General features: G+C 42.9%; 1 protein-coding gene across 3 annotated transcripts in view; it reads left to right on the forward strand.

Moving 5' to 3' along the window:
* The window catches only part of KCNQ5 (potassium voltage-gated channel subfamily Q member 5), a 514814-nt gene that overhangs the window by 346261 nt on the left and 143393 nt on the right, over window positions 1-25160 (forward strand). For all 3 annotated transcript variants that reach the window (XM_060235972.1, XM_060235964.1, XM_060235981.1), the window contains exon 2: window positions 7722-7812. In XM_060235972.1, coding sequence (XP_060091955.1) covers window positions 7722-7812 — 91 coding nt within the window. The remainder of the gene's footprint in view (window positions 1-7721; window positions 7813-25160) is intronic.

A 25160-nucleotide genomic window follows, 5' to 3' on the forward strand; every position in this document is an offset into this window, starting at 1 on the left:
GAGTAAGTCCTATTGAACATAATGGGTGGACATGCGTGGGATTGCACCATTAGATATTGTCATCCACCCCAGCCATCACAAAATATTTCCTTTATGATTGAACTCTTCAGTCCCTTGTCATATTGGGAGGTCTTGCTGAAGCCTCCTTCCTTCTTCCAAGCCATGCCTGGCGAATCCTGCTTTTACTCCATCCACATGCACAGCCACAGCCATCAGGGCTACAGCAGCATATTGACTAGGAAAATATGAAGTGCCCTGCTGAATCAGACTTGGGATCCACTTTGTCCAGCATATTGGTTCACATAGTAGCCAACCAGTTGCCCTGGAGGCCCTCTCTTGATGCTGCCTCTTAGCATTCAGAGGTATTTAGAGTTTTCCTGCTTTTGTATTTGGAGGTTCCTTTAGTCACCATAGCTAGTAGTCATGGAGAGACCTCTCCTCTATGAATCTTTCTCCTACACATTTTGCAGATATTATCAAAACCACTTTTTTATACAGTGCCCAAGACAAAACACTCCATAACTTACAAACCTAGGTGCTACTTTTTAATCACAATCTGAATTTGATATTGACCATTACTTATAACACCTGTTGCCCTGTCTCTTTCCTTCTCATGCACCCTCACTGCCACTCCCCATGGCTCACAATGCCAGTCTCCATACATTTATTTTTGTATCTTTTTGCACGGAATTTGAAGGATGCAGTGGCCAGAATTTAAAGCATCTGCAAGGACCAGCAATAGCACAAGTGTATCACTGAGAGATGACAGACAAAAATCAGACCAGTTGATGTAGTGAGCTAACACTGCAGAAAATATTCTCTAAATAAAAAAGGACTAAGACAGTTGCCAGTTATCCTTCAGTGAATAGGTCATTGTTGTTCATATCCTATGAACTAATTTACTATAGCGTATTCATATAGAAAACACTAAGGATGGGCACTGACTGGAAAAATGGAGGTCCATTGAGGTTCATGAGTTTCATGAACCATGAACTTCCACGGCCTTCCCTGGTTTACAAACCAGTTTGTGCTTTGTGAAATCTGTGATGTGGTGTATTCCAGAAGTGGGCTCAGAAGGCATTAAAATGTCTTCTGAGCTCACTGCTGAGCCTGGCACCATGCTATGATTGCGCTCAGGAGGCATTTAAATGCCTTCTGAGCCCACTTTCGGGTCGAGCCACTGCTGCAACACAACAGGAATGAGCTTAGGAGGCATTTAAATGTCTTCTGAGTTCACTTGTGTCTTGCTGCTGTGGCAGTATGATCTGGAAGATGCCTCAGAAGGCATTTAAATGCCTCTTGAGCTCACTTGTGGTGTGCTGCAGCAGCAACATGGCTTTAAAGGATTCTCTGGGTGTCAGCTTGTCTGGCCCATGGACTGATCTCATGGACCAAATGGACCGCCTTAAAAAAATGTGGTCTGTGGGCAGTCTGTCTAAACTGTGAATGCATTTACTGGGCAAACGGACCACAAACTAGCCCCTGATCCATGATGAAAGTAGGTCCGTGGACCAGTCTGTGCCCATCCCAAGAAAACACACAACATGCTTTGTTTAATCTAATGAATACATAAAGTTGCTTTAAACAGAGTCAGACCCATCAGTCTATCAAGGTTAGTATTGTATACTGTGACTGGCAGCAGCTCTCAGTAGCCTCAGGGATCTTTCATATTACCTGCTACCTGGTTCATATTTACAATAGCTTTTACATTCACTGCAATACATTTGCTGACATCTCTGAACCACATGAATCAATAATAGTGTGATCCTATTTGGAGTCACTGCAGTCTAAATCCACTTAAATTAATGGGTTTAGGTTAAAGTAACTGCATAGAATTACCCTGTAAATCAAGTACGTCTGACTTTCTCAAAGCGATTCAAGATTACCATCACTGCAAATTTTTGGTACACAAGGCCAGACTGCCACTGTTTCTGTCACTGCGAGGGCTGCCTTTTTTCATCTGAGACAGATCGGGCAATTGGTCCCATATCTCACCCCCTGTGACCTAGCTACACGTATCTACCCTGTGCTGCGTAAACTGCACTGGCTCCCCTTGAGTACCAGATCTGTTTCAAGGTGCTGGTACTTACCTTTAAAGTCCTATATGGCCAGGGGCCAGCATACCTTTGGGATCACCTCTCCCCATATGAACCACACAGGGCTTTATGATCTACCAGTCAACATCTCCTGGTGGGCCCTGGCCCCCACCTAGTGGAATGAACTTCCAATAGAAATCAGGGCCCTACTGGACCTATTACAGTTCTGCAGGGCCTGCAAGGTGGAGTTCTTCCACCAGGCCTTTAGTTGAAGCAGATCATTTGATTCTCCTTTCTCCAAACTAGTGAGTTTCATACTGCTGTAGAGAAAACTGTGCCAGAAAAAACTGACTGTAGACTTAATGGTACCTATCTACCTACTTAGCTACAAGGAAAGGCTAAAAAATGTGGTAAAGCTGCAGTACTGCAGTCTGAGCTCTCTGCTCACGACCTGAGTTTGATCCCAGCAGAAGCTGGGTTCAGGTAGCCGGATCAAGGTTGACTCAGCTTTCCATCCTTCCTAGGTCGGTAAAATGAGTACCCAGCTTGCTGGCGGGGGGGGGAAGTGTAGATGACAGGGGAAGGCAATGGCAAACCACCCTGTAAAAAGTCTGCCATGAAAACGTTGTGATGCAACGTTACCCCTGAGTCAGAAACAAATGGTGCTTGCACCTTTGCCTTTTAAAACTTAGAGCAGGTGCAATGTGAAGAAGGTAGATAGAGAAAACTCTTGCTGACTCTTAAAATACCAGAATTAGTGAGCAACAAATGCTGGACATTAGTTTCAGAACAAGTAACAATAAATACTTCACTCATTAGAGGATGGAGTGATGCTGGGAGGCAAGTTCATGGAGAATAGATCATCTATTGCTATTAGTCATAATGGAGGCAGTGCATCTCTGAATGTCAGTTGGAGGGTGGGGGCAGTCAGTGGCAGTGAGAAACTTTGGCCTCTGTGCATCTGCTGTGGGCCTTCTAAGGAAAAAGATGACAGGAAGAATAACTTGCCACTATTGTAGCTTTAACACCTTGCTCTGAAAGGTGCTACTGATGAACTCACAGTACAAATATATGTAGAGTTATTCTGGTCTAAGCCAGTCAATTTTAATTTGCTTAGACTGAAGTAACTTTGCATAGGAGTGCACTGTGATCACATACTGACTGTCATGCAAGTTATTCTTCTTGAATGTGTTGGGCTCTGTATAGAGTAATCTAGAAACTTCTCTTCTGCACCTGCTGGATTTCATCATTTCCCTTCTAGGAAAGGAAAGGAAAGGAAAGGAAAGGTCCCCTGTGCAAGCACCAGTCGTTTCCGACTCTGGGGTGACGTTGCTTTCACAACGCTTTCCCAGCACAGTAAGGAAAAGGGAAATGGGATACAGGGAGAGAGATTCAGTAGCAGAGTTCAGATTATGTGGAGACTCCATGCTCAAATAGAGACTCTCTCCAAGCACATGTGTAGAGTTACTATTAGGGATGGGCATGGACCTAATTTCATCATGGACTGATGGCCAATTTGTTGTCTGTTTGCCTGGTCTCTGTGTTTGCTGTTTTGAAGGACTGCTTTTTGTTTTTAAGGCAGTCTGTTGCAGTGGTTTGTGGGTGTCACTGGGGTTGCACTGCAGTGGTTCATGGGGGCACTGTTGTCACACCACAGCTGAGCCCACTTTTGGGTCCCCACAGATCTCATGAACCACAAACTGGTTTGTAAACTGGGAATGTCCATGGAAGTTTGCAGTCTGTGAAATTTACAAACATGGACATCAATTTTTCCAGCCCATGCCCATTCCTAGTTACTATCCTCCAGGTAGGGCCTAGAGATCTGCTGCTGTAACAACCGATATCCAGGCAATAGCAATCAGTTCCTTTGGAGAAAATGGCTACTCAGGACGTGGGCTCTATGGCATTGTATTCTGCTGCAATTCCTCCTCTTCCCAAACCTTGCCCTCCACAGGCTCCATCCCCCAAATCTCCAGGTATTTCCCATCCCAGAGCTGGCAACCCTATGTAGCATGTGAGTAATTTTTCAAATATCAGGCAGTAGGAGTGGAGCTACAGTTTGAAATGTCAGATGGGTAATCTTGTTAGTCTTTAACAGTAAAATAAAAGAGGAGTCCAGTGGCGCCTGAAAGACAAAGAATTATTCTTTAGGGTGCCACTGGGCTCCTGTTTTATTTAAGTAGAAATCTGAGCCTTTGCTTTTGGAATTGCAGGTGGGATGCTAGTTTTGAACAGGCCAAATAAATACCTTCCCCAGAATTAATGAAAAGCAATACACCTGTCCCCTTTCTGTGTATATATGCATAGATTCCATACAACTGAGAGTGGAAAAAGGGATATTTAGGGGAACTAATTATTCAACGTGGGTACCAGATTGGGGCCCACGTGTGTGTGTGTGTTTTCCAAATATGATAAAGGAACGAAGTATGTCAGAGTGTATAAGTGCCTCAAAATAATATAAAGTTTTGAAAGACCATATTTGGGGAAATAAATACTAACATTTATGTTTGCAAAATTATGTTTGTTCAAAAACTACCTATAAAGAGATTTGTCCATTTGCAGTATCTGCTTGCTCATTTCCCTCACTGAGATATTTGTCTGTGTTTTATTTTATCTTTGTTGTAAACTCTGGATCATGAATACTACTAGTATAATATTGTTTCAGGAACTGAAAAGAACATTTTTTTAATTTGCTTGTATGTGACAATGTGGTATGTTAGGTTTTTATTCCCAAATATTAATTTAAGTCTTTTAGTCTTAAAATACTATATTTTCCTATAAATCCCCCCACCCCAACGGACTCAGTTATTCAGCTCTTTCTTTCTTTCTTTCTTTCTTTCTTTCTTTCTTTCTTTCTTTCTTTCTTTCTTTCTTTCTTTCTTTCTTTCTTTCTTTCTTTCTTTCTTTCTTTCTTTCTTCCTTCCTTCCTTCCTTCCTTCCTTCCTTCCTTCCTTCCTTCCTTCCTTCCTTCCTTCCTTCCTTCCTTCCTTTCCTTCCTCTTTACTGGTATCAGGTTTTATACAATAGATTATAAATTAAGAAAAAATAGTAATATCAGTCTTACTCTTCCCTATCATATGAGTTGCACTATTTTATGTTTGGGGTCCAAAGCCTAATAAATTTGGCTGAGATCTAAAGAATAACTTTGGTGTGCTCAAGGGTTCAGGCAGCCATACCACATGTAATTTTAAAAATCTGTTTCTTTTTTAAAAATCTGTTTCTTTGAACAGTAGACTTTTATGTCAAAATTGCTTTTGAAGCCATACACAATTTTTAAAAGGTGAAGAAAGGCTGTCTTTGAAGAATTTGAACTCAAGAGTTCTTTTAGTCCTGCAGTACTTTGAAACCAGGCCAATATTAATAAAGCAGAGAAAAGATAAAATATACAAAAATATAGAGGTAACAAAATATAAGCATCAGCCCTGAGCCTGTTTGCGGGGAGGGCAAGATACAAATAGAAACAAACAAACAAATAAAACAGTTGAATGTTCTCAGGTGTTTATTTTTTTCCACTATATAGTTAATAAGGAAATAAATTGTAAATGACAACTGCTACAATCTTGAAAACTCTTCACTGGAACTAGTTTTCAGCTGTTTAAAGAGACCATTCTTACTAAACTTCCTTATGTGGACGTTCCTTGCTTTCATCAGGTCCTCCTGACCCCAAAGGTCATGCAGCTAAATTCATAGAAAGGGCTAAAGAGCAAGTCATTTCATATGAATGTTTACAATATAAATTTACAGTCCTCCTTCAATGCAGGAATGCTTCTGCTCTATACAGTTTTTGTCAAACATTTTAAACAAATTGTAATAACCTTTGTCATATCTCATTTTACTTGCATAAACAAGCCACATAGAAGCTATAAATGATGGAAAATTTAATCCGCATGGCTTGCATTATCAAAACTGTATTATTTTCCACCATGTCAGCATAGCATTATCTTTGAAAAGACTCCTTTTAAAGGGAGATGCCACAGTACAGAACATTTCAAAACTAAAACTAGTTGGGATTGTCACCTTGTAAATTTTTTTTGATAAGCAAGTGACCCTGTTAACAACCAGTAGTGAACCTGTAATTTCTACTAATCAATGGAATGCAGTAGACTAGTAATTATCACTCATGTTTGAGAATCCTGAAGAAACTAATCACAGTTCCTCAGTTAGAAGAACATTAACATAGAACACTCCAGAATTTAATTCTCCCCTTCCCAGCTACTATTTGCCCTGTGTCAGAAGACATACAGGTACCACAGAGTATCACAAATCCATATCACAATCAGTTTGAATGCATGTTTTATTAAAATTGTATATTAAAGCAGTTGAAGTAGTTAAAAATGAAGACAGACACATGTGCTGGGTGAAGACTGGAGTTTGCTACCATCTGTGTTTAAGGCAGAGAATGAGTTAGATCCAAACTGTATCCAACCCCCCAGTATGTGTTCAGATCCCTTCCATCAGACATTGGAATGTCTGTTTTGAACATGTTTTTAGTCTGCTTTTTAAGGTGTTTTTTTTTTACTGAAAAACTATAATAATGGAGTGATGAGTCTAACAGATTTTTATCTTCTCCTCCTTTCAGGAAGCTGGGGGCATCATGCATGGTTATCCCCCTTCTGTTTTATCCATGCAACAACTCTGAGAAATAGTGATTAGCCCAAGCCAAGGTCACCCAGTGAGCTTCATAGTTAAGTGGGAATCTAGTTCTCCTTGATCATAGCCTACAACTTTAACCACTATACCACAGTGGCTTCTCTTGAGGGACTTTGTATCTCCATATCTTGAAGCAAAACTGACTGGTTTTGTGATTTAGAACTTCAATGCAAACTTAGTTGAAACTCTAGATATTACTCTTCACAAAGCACTGGCATATTGTGTGGTTGCCCACCGTGTAAGTGGCATGTTGCAGACAGCTCTGCATGCAAGATTTTGGCCCAACATTCAGTGAATCTGTCATAACCTCTCTTATCAATCAGTCCTCCCCTGTATTTAGCATTGGCACAACAACTATGTCTTACACTTTTATAAAGCCTGCCAGAGAGCTGTGTCAAGAACCTTTTGTTCTTGTATCAGTTTATTTTGCAACAGTAATTATTTGCTGAATACAAATAGTTAATTAAAAAGCATTTAAAACAAGCATTTAAAAACAATTTATAAGCCTTTCAAAGCAGCTCAAGAGAGAAAAATTCTGAAAACTACAAGAGCAAAGAACTGCACTTGGAGAAGGTCAAAATTACTGTGTCTAGAAAATGTTTTTTTACTGAAAAAAATTAAAATCTGAAAAATACTAAAAAAATATTTAAAATCTATCACAGGAAAGTCCAGAGTTCTTATTTCATACAAGTAGTTTTCACTGAAAGAATAGTGTTAGATAAAAACTATGGAATTATGCAATTTCCTAGTGCAGTTAGTAGTGAACATATGAAGTAAATGTTGAAAAGAAATGAATATACAGTTTATTGCTTTGCCTAGATCTAAATCGCACAATTTTAAAAAAGAATGATATAACCAACTTTTTTAAAAGATACCATATGTTTAAGTGAATAGGATCCTTTATTATATACATAGTAATTAACGTCATGCTACTTTGGGAACACAAAGAATCCAGAAAACTTGAAATTCATATATTTGAAGCTCTACTTTTTTGTGTGTCCTCACTATTTTTTTCAATATTCTCTTGTTTTTCAGTTTTCTCCTTGTGTTTGGTTGCTTGATTTTGTCAGTATTTTCTACTATTCCTGAGCATACGTGGCTTGCCACTAATTGCCTCTTCATTCTGGTAAGTGGATTTTATCGACACAACAAATATGTATGAGATTTTCAAGTAATTTTTATAAATTCCCAAACAAGGGGAAATTATGTTTCTAGCATCTGATTGTGTGTATTATTGTGGATTTGGAATCTAGTTATTGAGGCTTAGTCTGGAAGCTGAGTTTTTAGGTAGCCGGCTCGAGGCTGACTCAGCCTTCCATCCTTCCAAGGTCAGTAAAATGAGTACCCAGCTTGCTGGGGGGAAAGTGTAGATGACTGGGGAAGGCAATGGCAAACCACCCCGTAAAAAAAAGTCTGCCGTGAAAACATTGTGAAAGCAACGTCACCCCAGAGTCATAAACGACTGGTGCTTGCACAGGGGACCTTTCCTTTCCCTATCAATATATGACACAATCAATGTGTCTTAACAACTGGACATCCACTTTAATAGGTCTTGAATGCTAAGTAGTTTTATTCAGGTGTCCATCAGCACTTAAAAGAGATGAATTTCCTGAGTAGCTTTGGTGGGGGAAGAAAATATGTGTCTATGTGGAAAATGAAGTTGAGATGTTGAAAGAGAGTGAAGGTTGGATTTAGGCTAAATTTTCCAGTGGCAGAATGGAATTTGCCTGCCTCTCCCCTATGAGAATCACTTTAGAAATGTATGAGTGCTGTCTGTTTCTTGTGAACTGATGTGAGACAGAGACAGGGAATTTGCTCTTGAAAGAATCAAGAGATGTGGTGGTGGAGGATAGCGCGCTATTTTGCAGAGTCATCAGATCCCTCACTCCAGAAAAGCTGAGTAGTAACTCCTATCCTGCAAGGGCTTCCAGAAATATCAGAAGTGAGCTCTACTTGTGCTCCATAGGCAAGCATAGACTATGGGCGTTTTCACACAGGGCTTACCCTGGAGCGACGTCCCTCTTCACCGCGCAGCATCTGTGCGGATTTTGCACCAACTGCTCCGCAGAGCCGCGAAGAGCCGCGGCTTTTGCGTCGCAAAACTGGGTTGGGCGGTTTACATTTGCAACGCAAAAGCTGCGGCACTTCGCAGCTCTTCCTGGTTCTGCGGAGCAGTTGGTGCGAAATCCGCGCAGATGCTGCGCGGTGAAGAGGGACGTCGCTCCGGGGTAAGCCCTGTGTGAAAACGCCCTATATTCTTTTGACTGGCTGGTTGGTGTGTGGATTCTTTTAGGTTCACTGCTTTATGTAGACTATCATGACCCCTATGTCTTTGTAAGTCCTGTAACACTGACTCTGTATAGCAGCTGTATTGATTTGGCAATAAAGTAGAGAAGCTCTTCCTTATAGAAGTGTTTTTTAATTATAGAAAAGAAAGGGGAAACAAGATTTCTGGATGGATAATAATGGAACTAGAGGCCGGATTCCAGAACAGAATCTTTGTTAGGCTGTTGTAACAAAAACAACAAAAAGTGTTAACAGATTTATTGTGTCATAAGTGTTCATGGAGGAGGACCACCTCTGCGGCAGAAGCTTGGATAGCAGGGGGGGGGGAAATAAGGCATTGCAATGAATAAAATGGTCAGCAAGTGGAATGTGGAACAGTGTGGGAGAGGACGGTAATGTGTGAAGGATGAGTAATTTTATGTTTTCTGAAGCATAGGCTATTAAAGCCATCTTCTGCTAAAACAGTGGATTTAAGAGATTTTGGTATTCTGTATTAATCCCCTTCTTTTATATCTTGCACTGAGCTCTATATTTCAAAAGTAAGTACTGCTAATTGCCAGTTTTAAATAGTTGTTAGAACAGTATGTACTAATAGCCAGGGGGTTTTTTGTAGAAAAAGCCCAGCAGGAACTCATTTGCATATTAGGCCACATTTCCTGACATCACCATTATTTCATACAGGGTTTTATAGAAAAAGCCCAGCAGGAAATCATTTGCATATTAGACCACACCCTGATGCCAAGCCAACTAGAACATTCTTGTGTGTTCCTGCTAAAGAAACCCCCTGCTAATAACTAAATAGTGGCTAATAATTTCACACGCATACATACACACAAACAACACCATTGTGTTAAATGTTCACAGCCACAAAATGGCAATTCCAATCACTAATATTCACTAACTACCACCTTCCAGCTCTGATCCAGAGGCACAACTGCCTCCTAAGATACTGAACATCTCTTTAAGGCTTTCTGACATAATCTGAAAAATGTAAGCTTTGACAAGATCATAGAGAAAAGGATTTCCACAACTGGGGAACCATATCTAGAATGCTTTGCTGTATGCCTTTGCCATTCAAACTTACTGACATAATTAAAGGGTTACTCTTAAATTATTTAGATGATCGGCTGAGGTTGTTCTCAGACTTTTCAGCCTAAGAACCAGTTTTATCCCCACCTACAACACCCCACTCCTGCACCAGACCTCCCATTGGGTCCCCTTTTACACTTTGGACCCTAGGATCCTCTAGGAGGACATGGATGGATGACCATCTTCCAGGCCCAAGGAGAAGAATTGCCCATCTACAGCAACAATGTCTATGAGGAGGAGGCAGGCAGTACTTAACCCATCCCCAAGCCAATCCTCACCAAACTTGGAGGACACTTAGAGGGGCATCTTCAGGAGGTCTCTGAGTTAGATGCCTCTAGCTTGCAGGGGGTCTGTGAGTTAGATGCCTCTAGCACATTCCTCCTGGACCTACAGCTGTGATTTCTCCAAAGAGCACTTTCCTGGAAGCACTGAGTAGCAGCCCCCCTAAATCCAGTCCTCACCAAGCTTGGGGGGCAGGTAGAGGGGCATCCTGAGAGGTCCTCTGTGAGTTTGATGTCTCTAGCTCACAGGAGGTCCATTTGACACCCTCCCAAACCTGTGGCTGTAGTTTCCCAGACAGCACTTTCCTGGGGGAACCTGCTTTGGGGGGGCTGTAATTTGCCTCCCCCCAACTCCAATCCTCATCAAACTTGGAGGACAGGTAGAAAAGAGTCAGCTGGAGATTTTCTGCAAGTTTGGCATCTCTAGCCCACAGTGGCACTGTTCTACCACATCATAAACCTCATTAAATGAACTGGTTCAGTAACAGGAAGATTCGTGAAGGTCTGTGGTTCGTGGCTCATGAGACTCCCATGAACCACAAACCAGGACTAACCTCCATTTGTGCCCATCACTGGTTATGTACACATCAGCCAGTCATCATAAGAGCAACCATTACATGAAGCAGATTACACGAACAAGTTAAATTTCACTTATTTTCACTATAATCCAACATTCTGGCTTTTATGTAGAAAGGCTTTTGAAAGTACCTGTTTAATTTGTTCCCTGAGATTCTGGTGCTTTTGTTTTGATTCATTAGCACTTTATTTTGCTTTTTGTTTTTTACATTTTTCGGATATTTTATGAGGTATTGTTGTTGTTAGCCTCCTTGGGTGATCCTTTTTGAACACAAACAGGGAGATACAAATTTGTGAAATAAATAAGATTTCTGTTACCCATAAATAATAGGACAGAGAGTTGGCAGGGATGTATATTAATATTTGACGACGAAGAAGGCCACTAACAGACAGCCGGCTCAAGGTAGCATCAAGCTGATCCAGAAGCCAGCCGGCTGGGAAAGGAGCGCCCAGGAGTGTCCTGACAGCCCACAGAAGAGGGGCAGGCTGTGGGCACCTCAGGGAGTGTGTAGAGCACTCATGCACCCCGTCCATGGCTCCCTGGGCGCTTTCTGGCCATCCATACAGCCAGGGAGCTGCCTTGGAGGCACCCCAGCAAAAAGGCATCACTTTGAAAGTGGTGCCTTTTAAAGCCAGCTCCCAGTACATAATGTACATATGGAACCTTACTGCTGTATGTAGATCTCACTTGCTGGGTTGGGGCATCAGCATTTCAGTCTTCCTAGCTATGCTCTGGTTGTTACTGTGTTCAGCATCATTTTAAACTGATATTGTCAAGAACAGTAACACGTCCTCAGATTTGTGTCACCAGTTTTTGAAAATGTTGATGATACATGTTAATCCACCATTGGGAAGCTACAACACTGGCATAATACTTAACAAATAATTTGGAGAAATTTTAATATCACAGAAATATCCTTCTTCAGATAATTTGAAAGCAGTGATCTTATATGTAGGAGGAATCTATCTGACTTCTTAAACCATTAGCCTTTAATCTTTAACGTGTACAGATATAATAGAACAGCATTCTTCCTGCTGATGTAACACAGGAAGACTTCAAAGCAAAGTCCAATAATCCCCCCTCTAAAGAAGTCTAAGCTTCCAATTATCACAGCAAAAATATTGCTGGTAGATTTCAAGTAATCCTTGGATCACAGTGCTTTCTCACTTGCTTTCCAATACTTCTACTTGGATTTTTGATACTTCACAGTACAAAATAATTAATAAAACTTGGATTTGTAATCATACATCATATCATGACGGTCACTCTCTATTTACACAGGCAAACAAGAGGTCATATTTACAATGAGAAAGAAAAGAGGGATGTAGAAGTACAGTGGGAGATGCAGGATCTAAGAATCTCCTTGCCAGGGGTGGAATTCTAGCAGGAGCTCCTTTGCATATTAGGCCACATCCCCGATGTAGCCAATTCTTCAAGAGTTTACAAGGCTCTTTTTTGTAAGCTCTTGGAGGATTGGCTACATCAGGGGTGTGTGCCCTAATATACAAAAGAACTCCTGCTAGAATTCCACCCCTGCTCCTTGCACAGATTATGAAGCAGTGGAAAAACAGCTGAAGGAACAGAAAGAGGCATAAAAATGAAATGCTTGAAAACAAAATATATTTAACACTGAAATGCATTATTTAATACTTTATTTTAATTTTTAACTTGGCCCCTCAACTGATACGTTTATGAGGGCTTATAAGAAAGGGGGGGAGAATAACAATATAGTCATAAAATTCACAATCCAAATATAAATTATGTCAATAAAAAAGATCTAATAAAAAGTCTCAAGTTAATGATAAAAAGCAACTTTTAAACCAGCAGTGCTAAAACTGCAGAAGGACAGTTGTAAACTAAATGATAACACAAAATTAAAGAATTATAGAAACAAGTGTTTTAAAACAGCAGATAACATAACATTTCATCAAATACTCAAAGCACATAACATCTGAAAAACAAAACAGCAGACTTTTCAAGGAAGAAAAAAGCATCTACAAAAGATCTAGGTAAACAAACAGAAGACTCAGTGCCAAGCAAACAGCTTAGGGAGGGACATTTCATGTTTGAGGTTCCACAACTAAAAAGATCCTGCTTCTTGTATCAATCTGCCTTACCTTAGATAAAGAATGGAAGCTGAAAAGAGCATCTAAAGATCAAAAGTGATGAGCAGTTACATATGGGAGCAAGGATCCAAAATAATGTTTTTGGGGTAATTAACCAACACTGCATATCAGGCCCAGAAGTGAACCAATTTCCAGTGTTGTTGTCTTAAGACTCATAAGATATGTTTTCTAGAGGAAGTAATGATCAGTGATATAGCTGCTCCATTTGGAACCAGCTGAAGCTTTCCATCAGTCATAGGTACAGAAGATATATTACAGTAATCTATTTTATGTGATCAAACCATGGTAAGTGTGTCCAAATGTTGCCTCTCAAGAAAGGACCATAGTTGCTGCCTCTCCCAAAGCCAGTGAAATGTGCTCTTTACTAAGTTGGTGATCTGCAGATACAGATAGCACCCCCAAGCTGTGAATCATATTACTGACCAACAGTATCTTTAATTTATCTGGACTCAGTTTCCGTTTATTGGTTTTTACCTAGCCAAATATTGCCTCCAGGAAATAATTCAGAACATGCAGTGCCTGACCTGAATCAACTGAAATGGAGAAATATAACTGAGTGTCATCCATAAATTGATGATGCATCACTGGAGTTCCCTGCATTACCTTGCCCAGTTGCTTCATTTAAAAAGCATGAGGGATAAGACAGAGTAATGTGAATCCTGCAGCACAAGTGTCACAGATCTCAGCAGTTATCCCCCAGCATCACCTTTTTAATACAGGTTGGCCAGATAGTATGGAATCACTGAAGCACAGTTATCCTGATGTTTATCTCTGCCAGTCAATATAGAAAGATACCATGCTTGCTGAAGTCTCTCAAGTGACTCCAGGAGAATCAACAGCGATATACTCCTAACTTTTCTCTTATGAAGCAAAAAATACAGGTTCAGCTTCCAACCCAGCCCTGAAACCAGCTTTAAATGGCTCTCCTCCAAGAAAGCCTGGAGATGTCTAGCTTCCCCTTAAGCACCTTTAAAAAAAAAAAAGTTATAGTGATAGTTATTTAGGATCCAGAGATGACTTTTTAAAAAAGGTTTTATTTGATTTAAAGGAAGATTTACTAGACAAATACATGACTTTTTTTTTCAATAGGAGATTCACAGCTGCCTCTTCCATAGCAGTTGGTGTTCCACCCTCCATTGAGGAAATATTCACTGTCTCCTGATTCCAACTGATTACTCTTGTTCAGCTTTAATAAGCCAAAACAGGAAAGAATTAAACACTGATTGTGTTGATCAGAGATTCTCACACCACAATAATGAAAATTAATATGAAATTAGATGGGACTCTGGAAATGTATTAAGACAGAACTACAGAACATTCTGAGATAGAACTACAGAGTCTAAGTCATGGCATGTTAGGGTTTTTATCTCAAAATGTAAAGAATCCCCTTCATCATCCAGAATAGTAAAATGTAAGAATCCCCTTCATCATCCAGAATATCTTGCTGGCTGTTTTCTGTAGACACAGTGGCAAAGAAATGAACTCATTTTGCCACCATCACTGTCACAGAGTATGCATGAAAATGTGCTGTAAGTCATAATGTGCCATGTTCATGGAATCCTTCTTACCCACTACGCCACTGGCGTAGTGGGGAAAAGCAGTGGTTTCGGATCTGGCGTGATCAACCGGGTTCGAATCCCCATCTCCTACTCCACGAAACCTGCTGGGTGACCACGGGCCAGTCACGTTCTCTCAGCCCCACCTACCTCACAGGGTGCTTGTTGTGGGGAGAGGAGGGGGAGGTGGTTGTGACCCGCTTTGAGGCTCCTATCGGCGGCGAAAGGCGGGAAACAAGCGCCGACCCTTCTTCTAGCGAGAGCCAGTTTGGTGTAGTGGTTAAGTGTGCAGACTCTTATCTGGAAGAACCGGGTTTGATTCCCCACTCCTCCACTTGCACCTGCTGGAATGGCCTTGGGTCAGCCATAGCTCTGGCAGAGGTTGTCCTTGAAAGGGCAGCTGCTGTGAGAGCCCTCTCCAGCCCCACCCACCTCACAGGGTGTCTGTTGTGGGGGAGGAAGGTAAAGGAGATTGTGAGCCGCTCTGAGACTCTTCGGAGTGGAGGGCGGGATATAAATCCAATATCTTCTTCTTACCTTTTAGGTCAGACTGTCTGCTCATCTATTTAATTGCTCCTATCTTCTCAGTAAACCCAAGAACTAGTGTGCTCTTCTGAGATGATGGTGGTACTTAGGGGCTGTGGCAACTACCCAGGACATTTCCTCTGAGCTTCAACATGTTTTCAAGATGGGAAGGTGATGCCCAGCCTGCTCAAGCCTCACACAGCATGCAGAAGAAGGCACCAGGCTCACCTGAACCTTGCATGGTGCAGGGCTGGGTAGATGGGCAGGCTAATTCTTCCTCCATCCCTTCTTTGAGACAGTGGAGGCCACAGTGAGTTGGAGCCAGTGTTTCCTCTAAGCTGAATTAGTATGAACTGACTCACAATTTTTTAGCCTGCAGGTTACACATTTTTGTCTTTGCTCAGGAAAAATGCCCCCAGAGCAAACTCATTTCTGCAGTAGCTCACAGTTTTAATGCTGACAAAGTAGAATTTTTGCTCACAAGACTCTACAGCTTAGAGGGAGCACTGGTTGGAGCCATGGCCTTTTCCCAAGGGCTAACTTAAGAACCTTGTCAGTAACACAATTGACTTCATTCTAAATGAAGACCCAAGCAAGATTAAGAGCCTGTTTGGTGTAGTGTTTAAGAGTGGCAGACTGTAATCTGGAGAACCATGTTCAATTCCTCACTCTTCCATCTGGGTGACCTTGGGCCAATAACAGCTTTCTCAGAACTCTCTCAGCCCCACCTACCTCACAGGGTGTCTGTGTGGGTAGAGGAAAGGAAAGTGATTGTAAGCTGCTCTGAGACTCCTTCAGGGTAGTGAAACCAACTATAAAACCAACTTTTCAATACGTATTCTATACAGATCTTGTTGGGTCTTTATGTCCCATTTGATAGCTTGTGTAGAGCCAGTGTGGTCCTAGTATTAGATGAGGATCTGAGACACCAGAGTTTGAATGCCCACTTTGCCATGGAAGCTTCCTGAGTAAATAATCACTCTCACTCAGCCTAACCTACCTCACAGAGCTGTTGTTGTAAGGACAGAATTGAAAGTGAGGAGAAAAATGTTGTAAGCTCCTTTGTACTGGGAAGAAAAGCTGGATATAGATATTCAAATAAACAAGTAAAGGCTCCTAGGTGTTAGCACAAATGGTGGGTGTCATCAGTACATGTGTAATATTGTTATATTCCTGTAGCAAAGATTCATATGATGGGAGAAATCACCATATTCTAGAAAACTTGACCTGTTTTAGGTCCTTGTAGTTTGAATGAAATACCAGCTATATAGTCAAGCTGGTAATTCTTTGGAAATCAGCCCCTTTGAGTACTCAGCCCCTCCAGTTAGCAGACTTGACTTCTGAGGATATGACAGGCCTTTAGAGTTATCTTCTGTCACTGACAATATAATGGAGGTATGGAAATTCTTCTGAAGTTGATAGTTGCTTCCAGAAAACATGGAAAATTGTAATCCTATTAGAAAATGGATTCAGCAACCACACTCATTATCATTAGCTTTATTCCCTGACATTATAGAGACTAACACAGATTTCTGGTAGACTTGATGGTTACAAACCTAAACAGAGTTATACCCTTCTAAAACCAAGGGTTTCAAGATCCTTGATTCTGCTTAGGATGGCGTTCTGGGTTTCCTACTCACTATGGGCTGGATCCAGACAAAAAAAATTATCAGAAGACTGGAATCTTTCTGCATTCCCCCTGCCAACCCACTAATCTTCATTAAATGACACTCCTTGGAGATGGAGATCTGAGGATCAAGAGAAGGATCTGCAGCAGGAAGAGATGGCGGAAATTTCTGTCAGTGGAAAATTTAGTGCAGATACAACATTCGATTTGATATCTGAGTTTATTTGTTATTAATCAAAACAGTGTATCTAAATTGGCTGTTTTTCACATTTTGACCTTAAAAATGCAAGAGCAAATACTTGGACAACTTGGTCAGTTTTCAACAAAATCAAATGAGTATGGCATTCAATTTAGCTAGGAACAAAAGCATCTGTAATATAAAAGCTAGGGTTGCCAGGTCCCTTTGCTGTAACAGTAAGGGGATTTGGGGGTCATTCTGGGGGTGGGTACCCAATGTGATGACATCACCCAGAAGTTATGTCATCATGTCAGTGACATTGCCTGCTATGCTCTGGTCTGGGGGGAACTCTATGGTTTTGTGCCTTCAAAACCATAGAGTTTGCCCCCAAACCATAGTGTTGCTGTGCAGTGTCCCTGTTTGGGGGTGGAGTTTCCCCTGTTGGACAGCTGGTCAGCAGCAGATCAAAGCCTCTAAAAGCAGGGGAACCCTAATCAAAGCTAAAATAAATTATAATGTTCAAAATGTCACAAGTAATTTTAAATCCTACAATAGATATTACAATCCACTCATAGAAAGTTGTAAGTAATTTTGAAATACAGCAAATAAAGAAATAGTGCTCCTAATATATTCTGCAAAGTAGTCTTCACAGTAACACAGAGAGAACTATCTATAGCTGAGCTAACTGCAGCCAAAGAAAATCACAGCAACAGCTTTAATATCAGGACTAAATCAGATTTAAGCGAATGAAGCGCCTTGTTTGCATATAGTTTTCAAAGGAAAGTACTATGTCAATTAATTTAGGAGGAATGACTTTCCTGCAAAGCCCTAAAACATACAGAATAAACCACAGAGATCATTGCAAAGCATTGTGACAGATGGTATCAGTCACAGAACAGAAGCATGAACAGATTGGGTACCCTATCAAATTATTGTAAACAGAGAGAATTCACATTTTGCACTGACCCCCAAGGATCTGAAAGAAAATATTTAAAGGGAATACTTCCGTTCAACTGCAAGTTGATTGCTGAGATGGCAAGAAAGAAAATCCTTTCCAAAACCCTAAAGTATCAGTAGGATTTGTGCAGATGGGTGGTTTTGTCTTCACATTTACTGCTGTTGGTTTCATACTACCATCTCAGTAACCCTCCTGACATCATATGCAGACATTTCTCAAGACATTTTCCACACTTCCTTATCATCAGGCTGGGGCAGTTACATAACCTGAAGTTAAGGCAAGGCAGGAAAGCTTGAAAGAAATAATATCTCCCTGTTTTGATTTAGAAATAAGCTTGGTATTTAAAGACATAGGGGTGCAGGTTCCTGCATAATTATGGAGGGGAAACAGGAAATCCTACTGGTGGGAGAAGTCAAACAACAGGATAAACCCATTTCAAGGAAGTTACATAATACATTTTATTTCCTATAGAATCATATGTGGAACAGAAAAATGGCTATCTATAGCAGGGGTCCCCAACCCCCAGGCTGTGAACCAGTACCGGTCCCTGGCCTGTTAGCAACCGGGCCGTGAGCTGTATAATTATTTCATTATATATTATAATGTAGTCATAAAAAGAAGAAAATGACAACATTGGATTATATCCTGCCCCCCACTCCAAATTTCAGAGTCTCAGAGCAGCCCACAATCTCCTTTACCTTCCTCCCTCACAACAGACACCCTGTGAGGTGGGTGGGACTGAGAGAGCTCTCCCCAGAAGCTGCCCTTTCAAGGACAGGTCTGTGAGAGCTATGGCTGACCCAAGGCCATTTCAGCAGCTGCAAGTGGAGGAGTGAGAAATCAAACTGGGTTCTCCCAGATAAGAGTCTGCACACTTAACCACCACACCATATACTTTAGAAATAAAGTGCACAATTGTATCATCCCAAAACCATTTCTCTCCCCCCCCCCACTTCCTGGTCTGTGGAAAAATTGTCTTCCACAAAACCAGTCCCTGGTGCCAAAGAGGTTGGGGACCACTGATCTATAGGGACTACTTCTTTTTTGTCCCATATCATCATCATCATCTCTGTAGATCAGGGTCACATGGACGCAAAACACATTTTCCTGCAAACTTGGAGAACTCCTCACCCTTGCAGAAAAATGTGAAATCTTTTTTAAACATTGAATGGTTTATATCCTCCCACAAATAGTGTCATTGGCATGTGCAGACTTACTGTGATTCAGCAGAGCTATGCTGATAGATGTAGGAAACCACTACAGGTCTTGTCACAGATGTGGGCCCCAGAAACCACACTGGGAGCCACTCCAGGCCTGGCTATGGCAGTGGTGGATGCTAAGACATAGTGACTTCTGTGGCCATGCTCCAAGCTGAGTAGTGGGGCCTGGAGCTGCACCAGACTGTGATGGGGGAAGATGAGATTTTCCCCCACCATGTCTTGCCGCCACCCCCCTCCAAAAGCGAACTCTGAGAATATTTACATCCAGTAATTACAGTGTGAATGGACGAGACAGATCTTCCTATAAACCTGAAAAATAGGCTTCCCAACCCTCCCGCCCTGGCGGGGGACCCCAGGATTTCCACCCTCTTCCCCGCTCCCCCAAAAAATGGAAGCGGGGGGGAGAGGAGGGAAACGGCGCTGGGGAGCATGGTGAGTCGCCCGGAGGCCGCCGCACCGCTGCCGCCCCCTCCCTGCCCACCGCAGTTGCTCCTCCGAGATGGGCCCAGGCTGAGCCCATCTCGGAGGAGCAGCCAAGAGATGGCAGCAGCGCAGGGGAGGGCGAGGCAGGCCAGGAGCACGGTGAGCCTTCTAGGACCCGGACTTGTGGCTTGCCACGCCCCCGGCCTGCCTCCACCCCCCCCACTTCCACCCCAGAGGCGGAGCAGGCGAGGCCGCCGCGCCGCTGCCGCCTCTTCTCTGCTCGCCATGGCTGCTCCTCCGAGATGGTCTCAGGCTGAGCCCATCTCGGAGGAGCAGCCACGGCGAGCGGAGAAGAGGCCGTCGCGCCGCTGCCACCTCTTCTCCGCTCGCCGTGGCTGCTCCTCCAAGATGGGCTCAGGCTGAGCCCATCTCGGAGGAGCAGCATGGCGAGCGGAGAAGAGGCGGCAGCTGCGGGGCGGCTCGCCACGCTCCCCGGCGCCGTTTCCCCCCTTCCTCTAGCTCCACCCCAGTGTCTCCTGGCTCCACCCCCAAAGTCTCCTGGCTCCACCCCCAAAGTCCCCAGATATTTATGGGGTTCGACTTGGCAACCCTACTGAAAAAGCCCCATTTGAAACCTTTAAAAATACATTGGGGGGGGGGGATAAAAAGCCCAAAGGGATAAAAGGAGCACCTGTAGCTTTAAAAATTGAAGCCTTCAGTGGCAGCTGCTAAGCACAGCACTCTAAGCTTGGTGTCTGTCAGTAAAAAGCAGGGGGAGGGAGCTGTTTTGGTTTTTGAGGAAGGATTCATTAGGCAAAGATAGGCAGCACCCAACTCCATGGGCGTTTTCGCACTGACCTTAATCAGAAGCAACGCCCCTCTTCACCGCGCAGGATCGGCGCGGATTTCGCACTAATTGCCGTGGAGCACCCGGAAGAGCCGGAAAGTCCCGCGGCTTTTGCGGCGCAAACGGAAACCGCCAAAAACCAGTTTCCATTTGCGCCGCAAAAGCAGCGGGACTTTCCGCCTCTTCCGGGTGCTCCGCGGCAATTAGTGCGAAATCCGCGCCGATCCTGCGCGGTGAAAAGGGGCGTCGCTGCTGATTAAGGTCAGTGCGAAAACACCCCATGACTCATGTAGGCCTGGCTGCTTGATGCTGTTCAACAGCAGCTACCCTATGAAAGTCAGTGTGTTGTAGTGGTTAATGTTTCAGATTAGGGTCTGAAACACCAGTCACACACTCTGTCTAACCTACTTCACAGGGCCAGTGAGGATAAAAAGAAGAGAAGAATGATGTAAGTTGCTTTGGTCCCCACTGTGGGAGAAAGGGGGCTATAAGTGAAATAACTAATAAATGTTGCTAAAGATTGGAAGCAAATGAAAGGTAGGTTGGTGAATGGCTGAGAATGAGGCAGGTAAAGGGGTTGCCAGGAAAGTGGAAATAGTGTTGGGAGAGGGATACAAGGGAAAGTGAGGTGCTCCCTGACAAGTCTTTGAGGGTTACCTACTATGCAAGCAGGCCTGGCTCACCGGCCAGCACCACACAACTGGGCCATAGTTTTCCTAGATAGAGGCTCTGGAGAGAAGGGAAAGCTGAAGACAGAGGAACAGATAAATGTAGGTTGGCTGCTGGGTTGAAAGGAGATAAGAATGCAGGAAAAGAGAAGAGGCCTTTCAGGAAATGGAAAGGAAATTGTAGGAGAAGGGGAAATGGAATACCCCTCCCCCAGAAAAAAAAAAAACACAGATTCTTGCAGGTTCCCACATGTCAGTGTATCTAATTCTCAACATGGCCTCATTTGTGGATATTTTAGTCCAGAGACTGGAACCATGAACAGTCAGGACAGATCTTCCCACAAATGTAAAAAAAAACCCTAGATTTTCAGAAAAATATGAAATCTTTTTTTTTTTTTTAATGCAGGGTTAAACTTCCACAAAATTCTAAATACAGCACCTATAGCTTTAAGTAATGAATGTCTTCATTGGCTGTTGAAAGGCAGCTACAAATGTCTTCAGGCATTGGTTTTTCTCAGTAAAGGCAGGGGAAGGGGGCAGGATTCTTTCCAGGGCTGTTTCTGTCAGTAAAGGCGGGGGTGTGTGTCTGTTTTGGCCTTCAAAGGAGAATTTATCAGAACCAGGCTTGCCAGCAACTACCAGGCTTTTTGGTATGATACCACTTGTGTGATACTCAAGCCACTGCTTGCAACCACCTCCTTATGGAAATGAACACTGTAGTGGTTAGAGTTTCACATTATGATCTGGGAGACCCAGGCTCAAATCCCCATTCTGTCATGGTGCTTACAGGATGATCTTCACTCTCAACCTAACCTACCTCACAAGGCTGTTGGGAGAATAAAATGGAAAAGAGAAGAATGATGTAAGCTGCTTTGGGTCCTCAATGTGGAGGAAGGCGGGGTATAAATGAAGTAAATAAATAATAATTATAACTGAAAATGGTGACAGATAAAAGATAAGTTGGCTACTGTGTGAAAAGGAGAAAACGAAGTATAGAAAGGTGAAGATATGAGGGTTACCATGATGAGGAAAAGAAAACAGTGCAGGGAGGCAGATTCACGGGAAAGTGAGATGCTCCCTTGCAAGTGCTTGTAGATACCTCACTGTGCAACTGGGCTTGGCCCAGCAGCAGGAGCCATGCAGTTTTCCCAGGGAGAGACTGCCAAGGTCAGGAAAGTAGGGAAAGCTGAAGATAGGTGGGGGAAATAAAGGTAGGCTGGCTGATGGGTGGGAAGGAGAGAAGCAGGAAAAGGGGAGAGCCTATGCAGGCTTTCAAGAAAGGGAAAGAGGAAATAGTGGGGGAGGAGAAAATTGGATGTCCCATGCAAATCCTTGTGGTCCTCCACTTGTGTGTCAGCTTCTAAACAACATATATGTTGCCAAAACTGAGCCAGTAAAAAAGATGTTGGAAAGAACTCAAGTGGTACCCAAGGACAATAGTGCATTCCCACACATACCTCCATTCACATAATTTTAGTGCAGTAGTTTTCCATTCTGCTGTACTCTGGATGAGAGACATCAAACTTAAGGTGTGACTCTCTCCCAAAAAACTTTATGAATTCTGTGAAGCTAATAAAGTACAGTCACATAGAAAAACTGGAAGCTGGCAAATTTGTCAACATGTCTGTGGTAATTAATAATAACTTACTGATTTTATAGGTCAGCCCCGTGGCACAGAGTGGTAAAGCTGCAATACCGCAGTCCGAGCTCTCTGCTCACGACCTGAGTTTGATCCCAGTGGAAGTTGGGTTCAGGCAGCCGGCTCAAGGTTGACTCAGCCTTCCATCCTTCTGAGGTCGGTTAAATGAGTACCCAGCTTGCTGGTTGGGGGTGGGGGAAGTGTAGATGACTGGGGAAGGCAATGGCAAACCACCCCGTAAAAAGCCTGCTGTGAAAATGTCATATATGTCACCCCAGAGTCGGAAATGACTGGTGCTTGCACAGCTTTACCTTTTTAAAATGGTTTGTCAGGAAGACATGGCTTCTTAATTGCTGCCAACCACATGATACAATAAAGAAATGTAAGTGACATGAGGAGATACACTGAAACTAATAGGAACAAGCAACTGTACTTTGAATGAGGCAATTCATGCCCAGCATTTCTACTGAATCTTCCAATGGCTGCTAAATGCAGGAGCTACAAGAACTGTGAAAGATAATTGTCTATACTACGGCTGAGAATGGGTGAGTTGCAGTGCGTGGGGTATACTGATTATACTTTTCCTCTGCAAGACTAAAACCCAAAGCCAACTAATCTGGAGGTTTTCCTGCTGAAATATGCAATGGACTCAAAAGTGTGTAAACACAGGATCAGATTGCAACTATTTATAAAGTACTCTATTGGGATGTACTGGAATTAATTGGTAGTGATTTATATTCCATTTACAAAATCCCCTTCTAAATTTATGACTTGGGTTTTCTACTGCTACAAATCCTCTTGGAAAGGATTCAGCATTAACTTCCTAAGTTTTAAAATTGCCATCTCTGAATTCTTTCTTCTTTTATTTGAAAAGTAAGTCATATTTATCCAAGATACTGTTCCCATGAAGTATATGTAATACAGTATTAATCAGCCCCTTAATGGATAAGAAACAGGTAAAACCTCATTGGCATTCTGAACTTTTAAATAAAAACTTTTAAAACCAGATCTTGACAAAATAACATGTCAGTGAGAGCACTGTTCAGTACACAACAGAACATCTAAAACCACTGCAAGAGTGACTTGGCACAGGCAGGTAGCCGTGTTAGTCTGTAGCAGTGGAAAACGGAAGATTGGTATCACTTACCGTGAAGCTTCCTTCTCGGTGGACTGGCAGTGGGTCGGTCCGACTACTGGGTATAGGCTCCTCCTCCTCGTCACAGGGTCGGGTGCTCCAATCGATCCGGAGGGGGAGTGGCCTATACCACCCAGGACGCACCAGTTGTATCCAAGCCGCATCCCCCTAATAATAAAAATTTTCACCACCTCCCCATTCACGTACAGAGACGAATAAATGAGAAGATTAGTTTATTACAGTTCAACACACCATACAAATGGTAGATTGAAAGAAGTCACTGTCAAGCAAAGCAAAAGGTAACATCCTCCCCACAGGGAAAGCACCATTGCTCCAGGATCCATCTCCAAAACCCAGGAAGCCGCTCAACCTTTAACGGGCGGGCCGGACCGACCCACTGCCAGTCCACCGAGAAGGAAGCTTCACGGTAAGTGATACCAATTTTCCGTTCTCCGGTGGTCTGGACAGTGGGTCGGTCCGACTACTGGGACGTAACAAAGCTGAACATCCCCGGGCGGGACCGGCTTCCCTGTTTAGAGTGCATGCTGCAGCACACGCCTCCCAAAGGCCGCCTCCGCTGAAGCCCATTTATCCACTTTATAGAGTCTGGTAACGGTATGTACCGATTTCCAAGTCGCTGCCTTACACACAGCTTCTAAGGACGGAAAGGACCGGTACACAGCTGATGTTGCAGCACCCCTTAGAGAATGGGCCGTGATCCCATCTGGAGGGGTTTGACCTTGGGCCTTGTAAGCCAAAACAATACACTCCCGTAGCCACCTGCTAAGGGAGGAAGTGGAGACTTGTCGTCCCTGCGACTTCTTGCTAAACGAAACAAACAATGCATCAGACTTCCTCCAGTCTTTTGTGCAATCAATGTAAAAACTAAGTGCCCTCCTAACGTCTAAACAGTGCAGCTCCCTTTCCTTGGGAGACTGGGGGTTGGGACAAAAATTTGGAAGAACCAACTCTTGGGACCTATGAAAAACAGAATTGACCTTAGGAATGAAAGATGGGTCTGGTCTCAGCACCACCTTTTCATTATGGAAAACACAAAGCTCCTTGTCAACCGACAGGGCCCTTAATTCAGACACTTTCCGTGCTGTAGTGATACCCACTAGAAAAATTGTTTTTAGAGTCAGTTCCTTCAGTCCACAGGAAGCCATAGGTTCGAAGGGACGCCCACACAACGCATTCAGTACTATATTCAACTTCCACGAGGGGAATCTATGTACCTGTGGGGGCTTAAGGAGAGCAACACCCTTCAGGAACCGTTTAATGTGCGGATGCGCTGACAAGGATTTATGCCCCCGCACCCCCTGTATAGACGATATGGCCG

The sequence above is a fragment of the Heteronotia binoei genome, chromosome 1, assembly GCF_032191835.1.
Source record: "Heteronotia binoei isolate CCM8104 ecotype False Entrance Well chromosome 1, APGP_CSIRO_Hbin_v1, whole genome shotgun sequence".
NCBI lineage: Eukaryota > Metazoa > Chordata > Lepidosauria > Squamata > Gekkonidae > Heteronotia > Heteronotia binoei.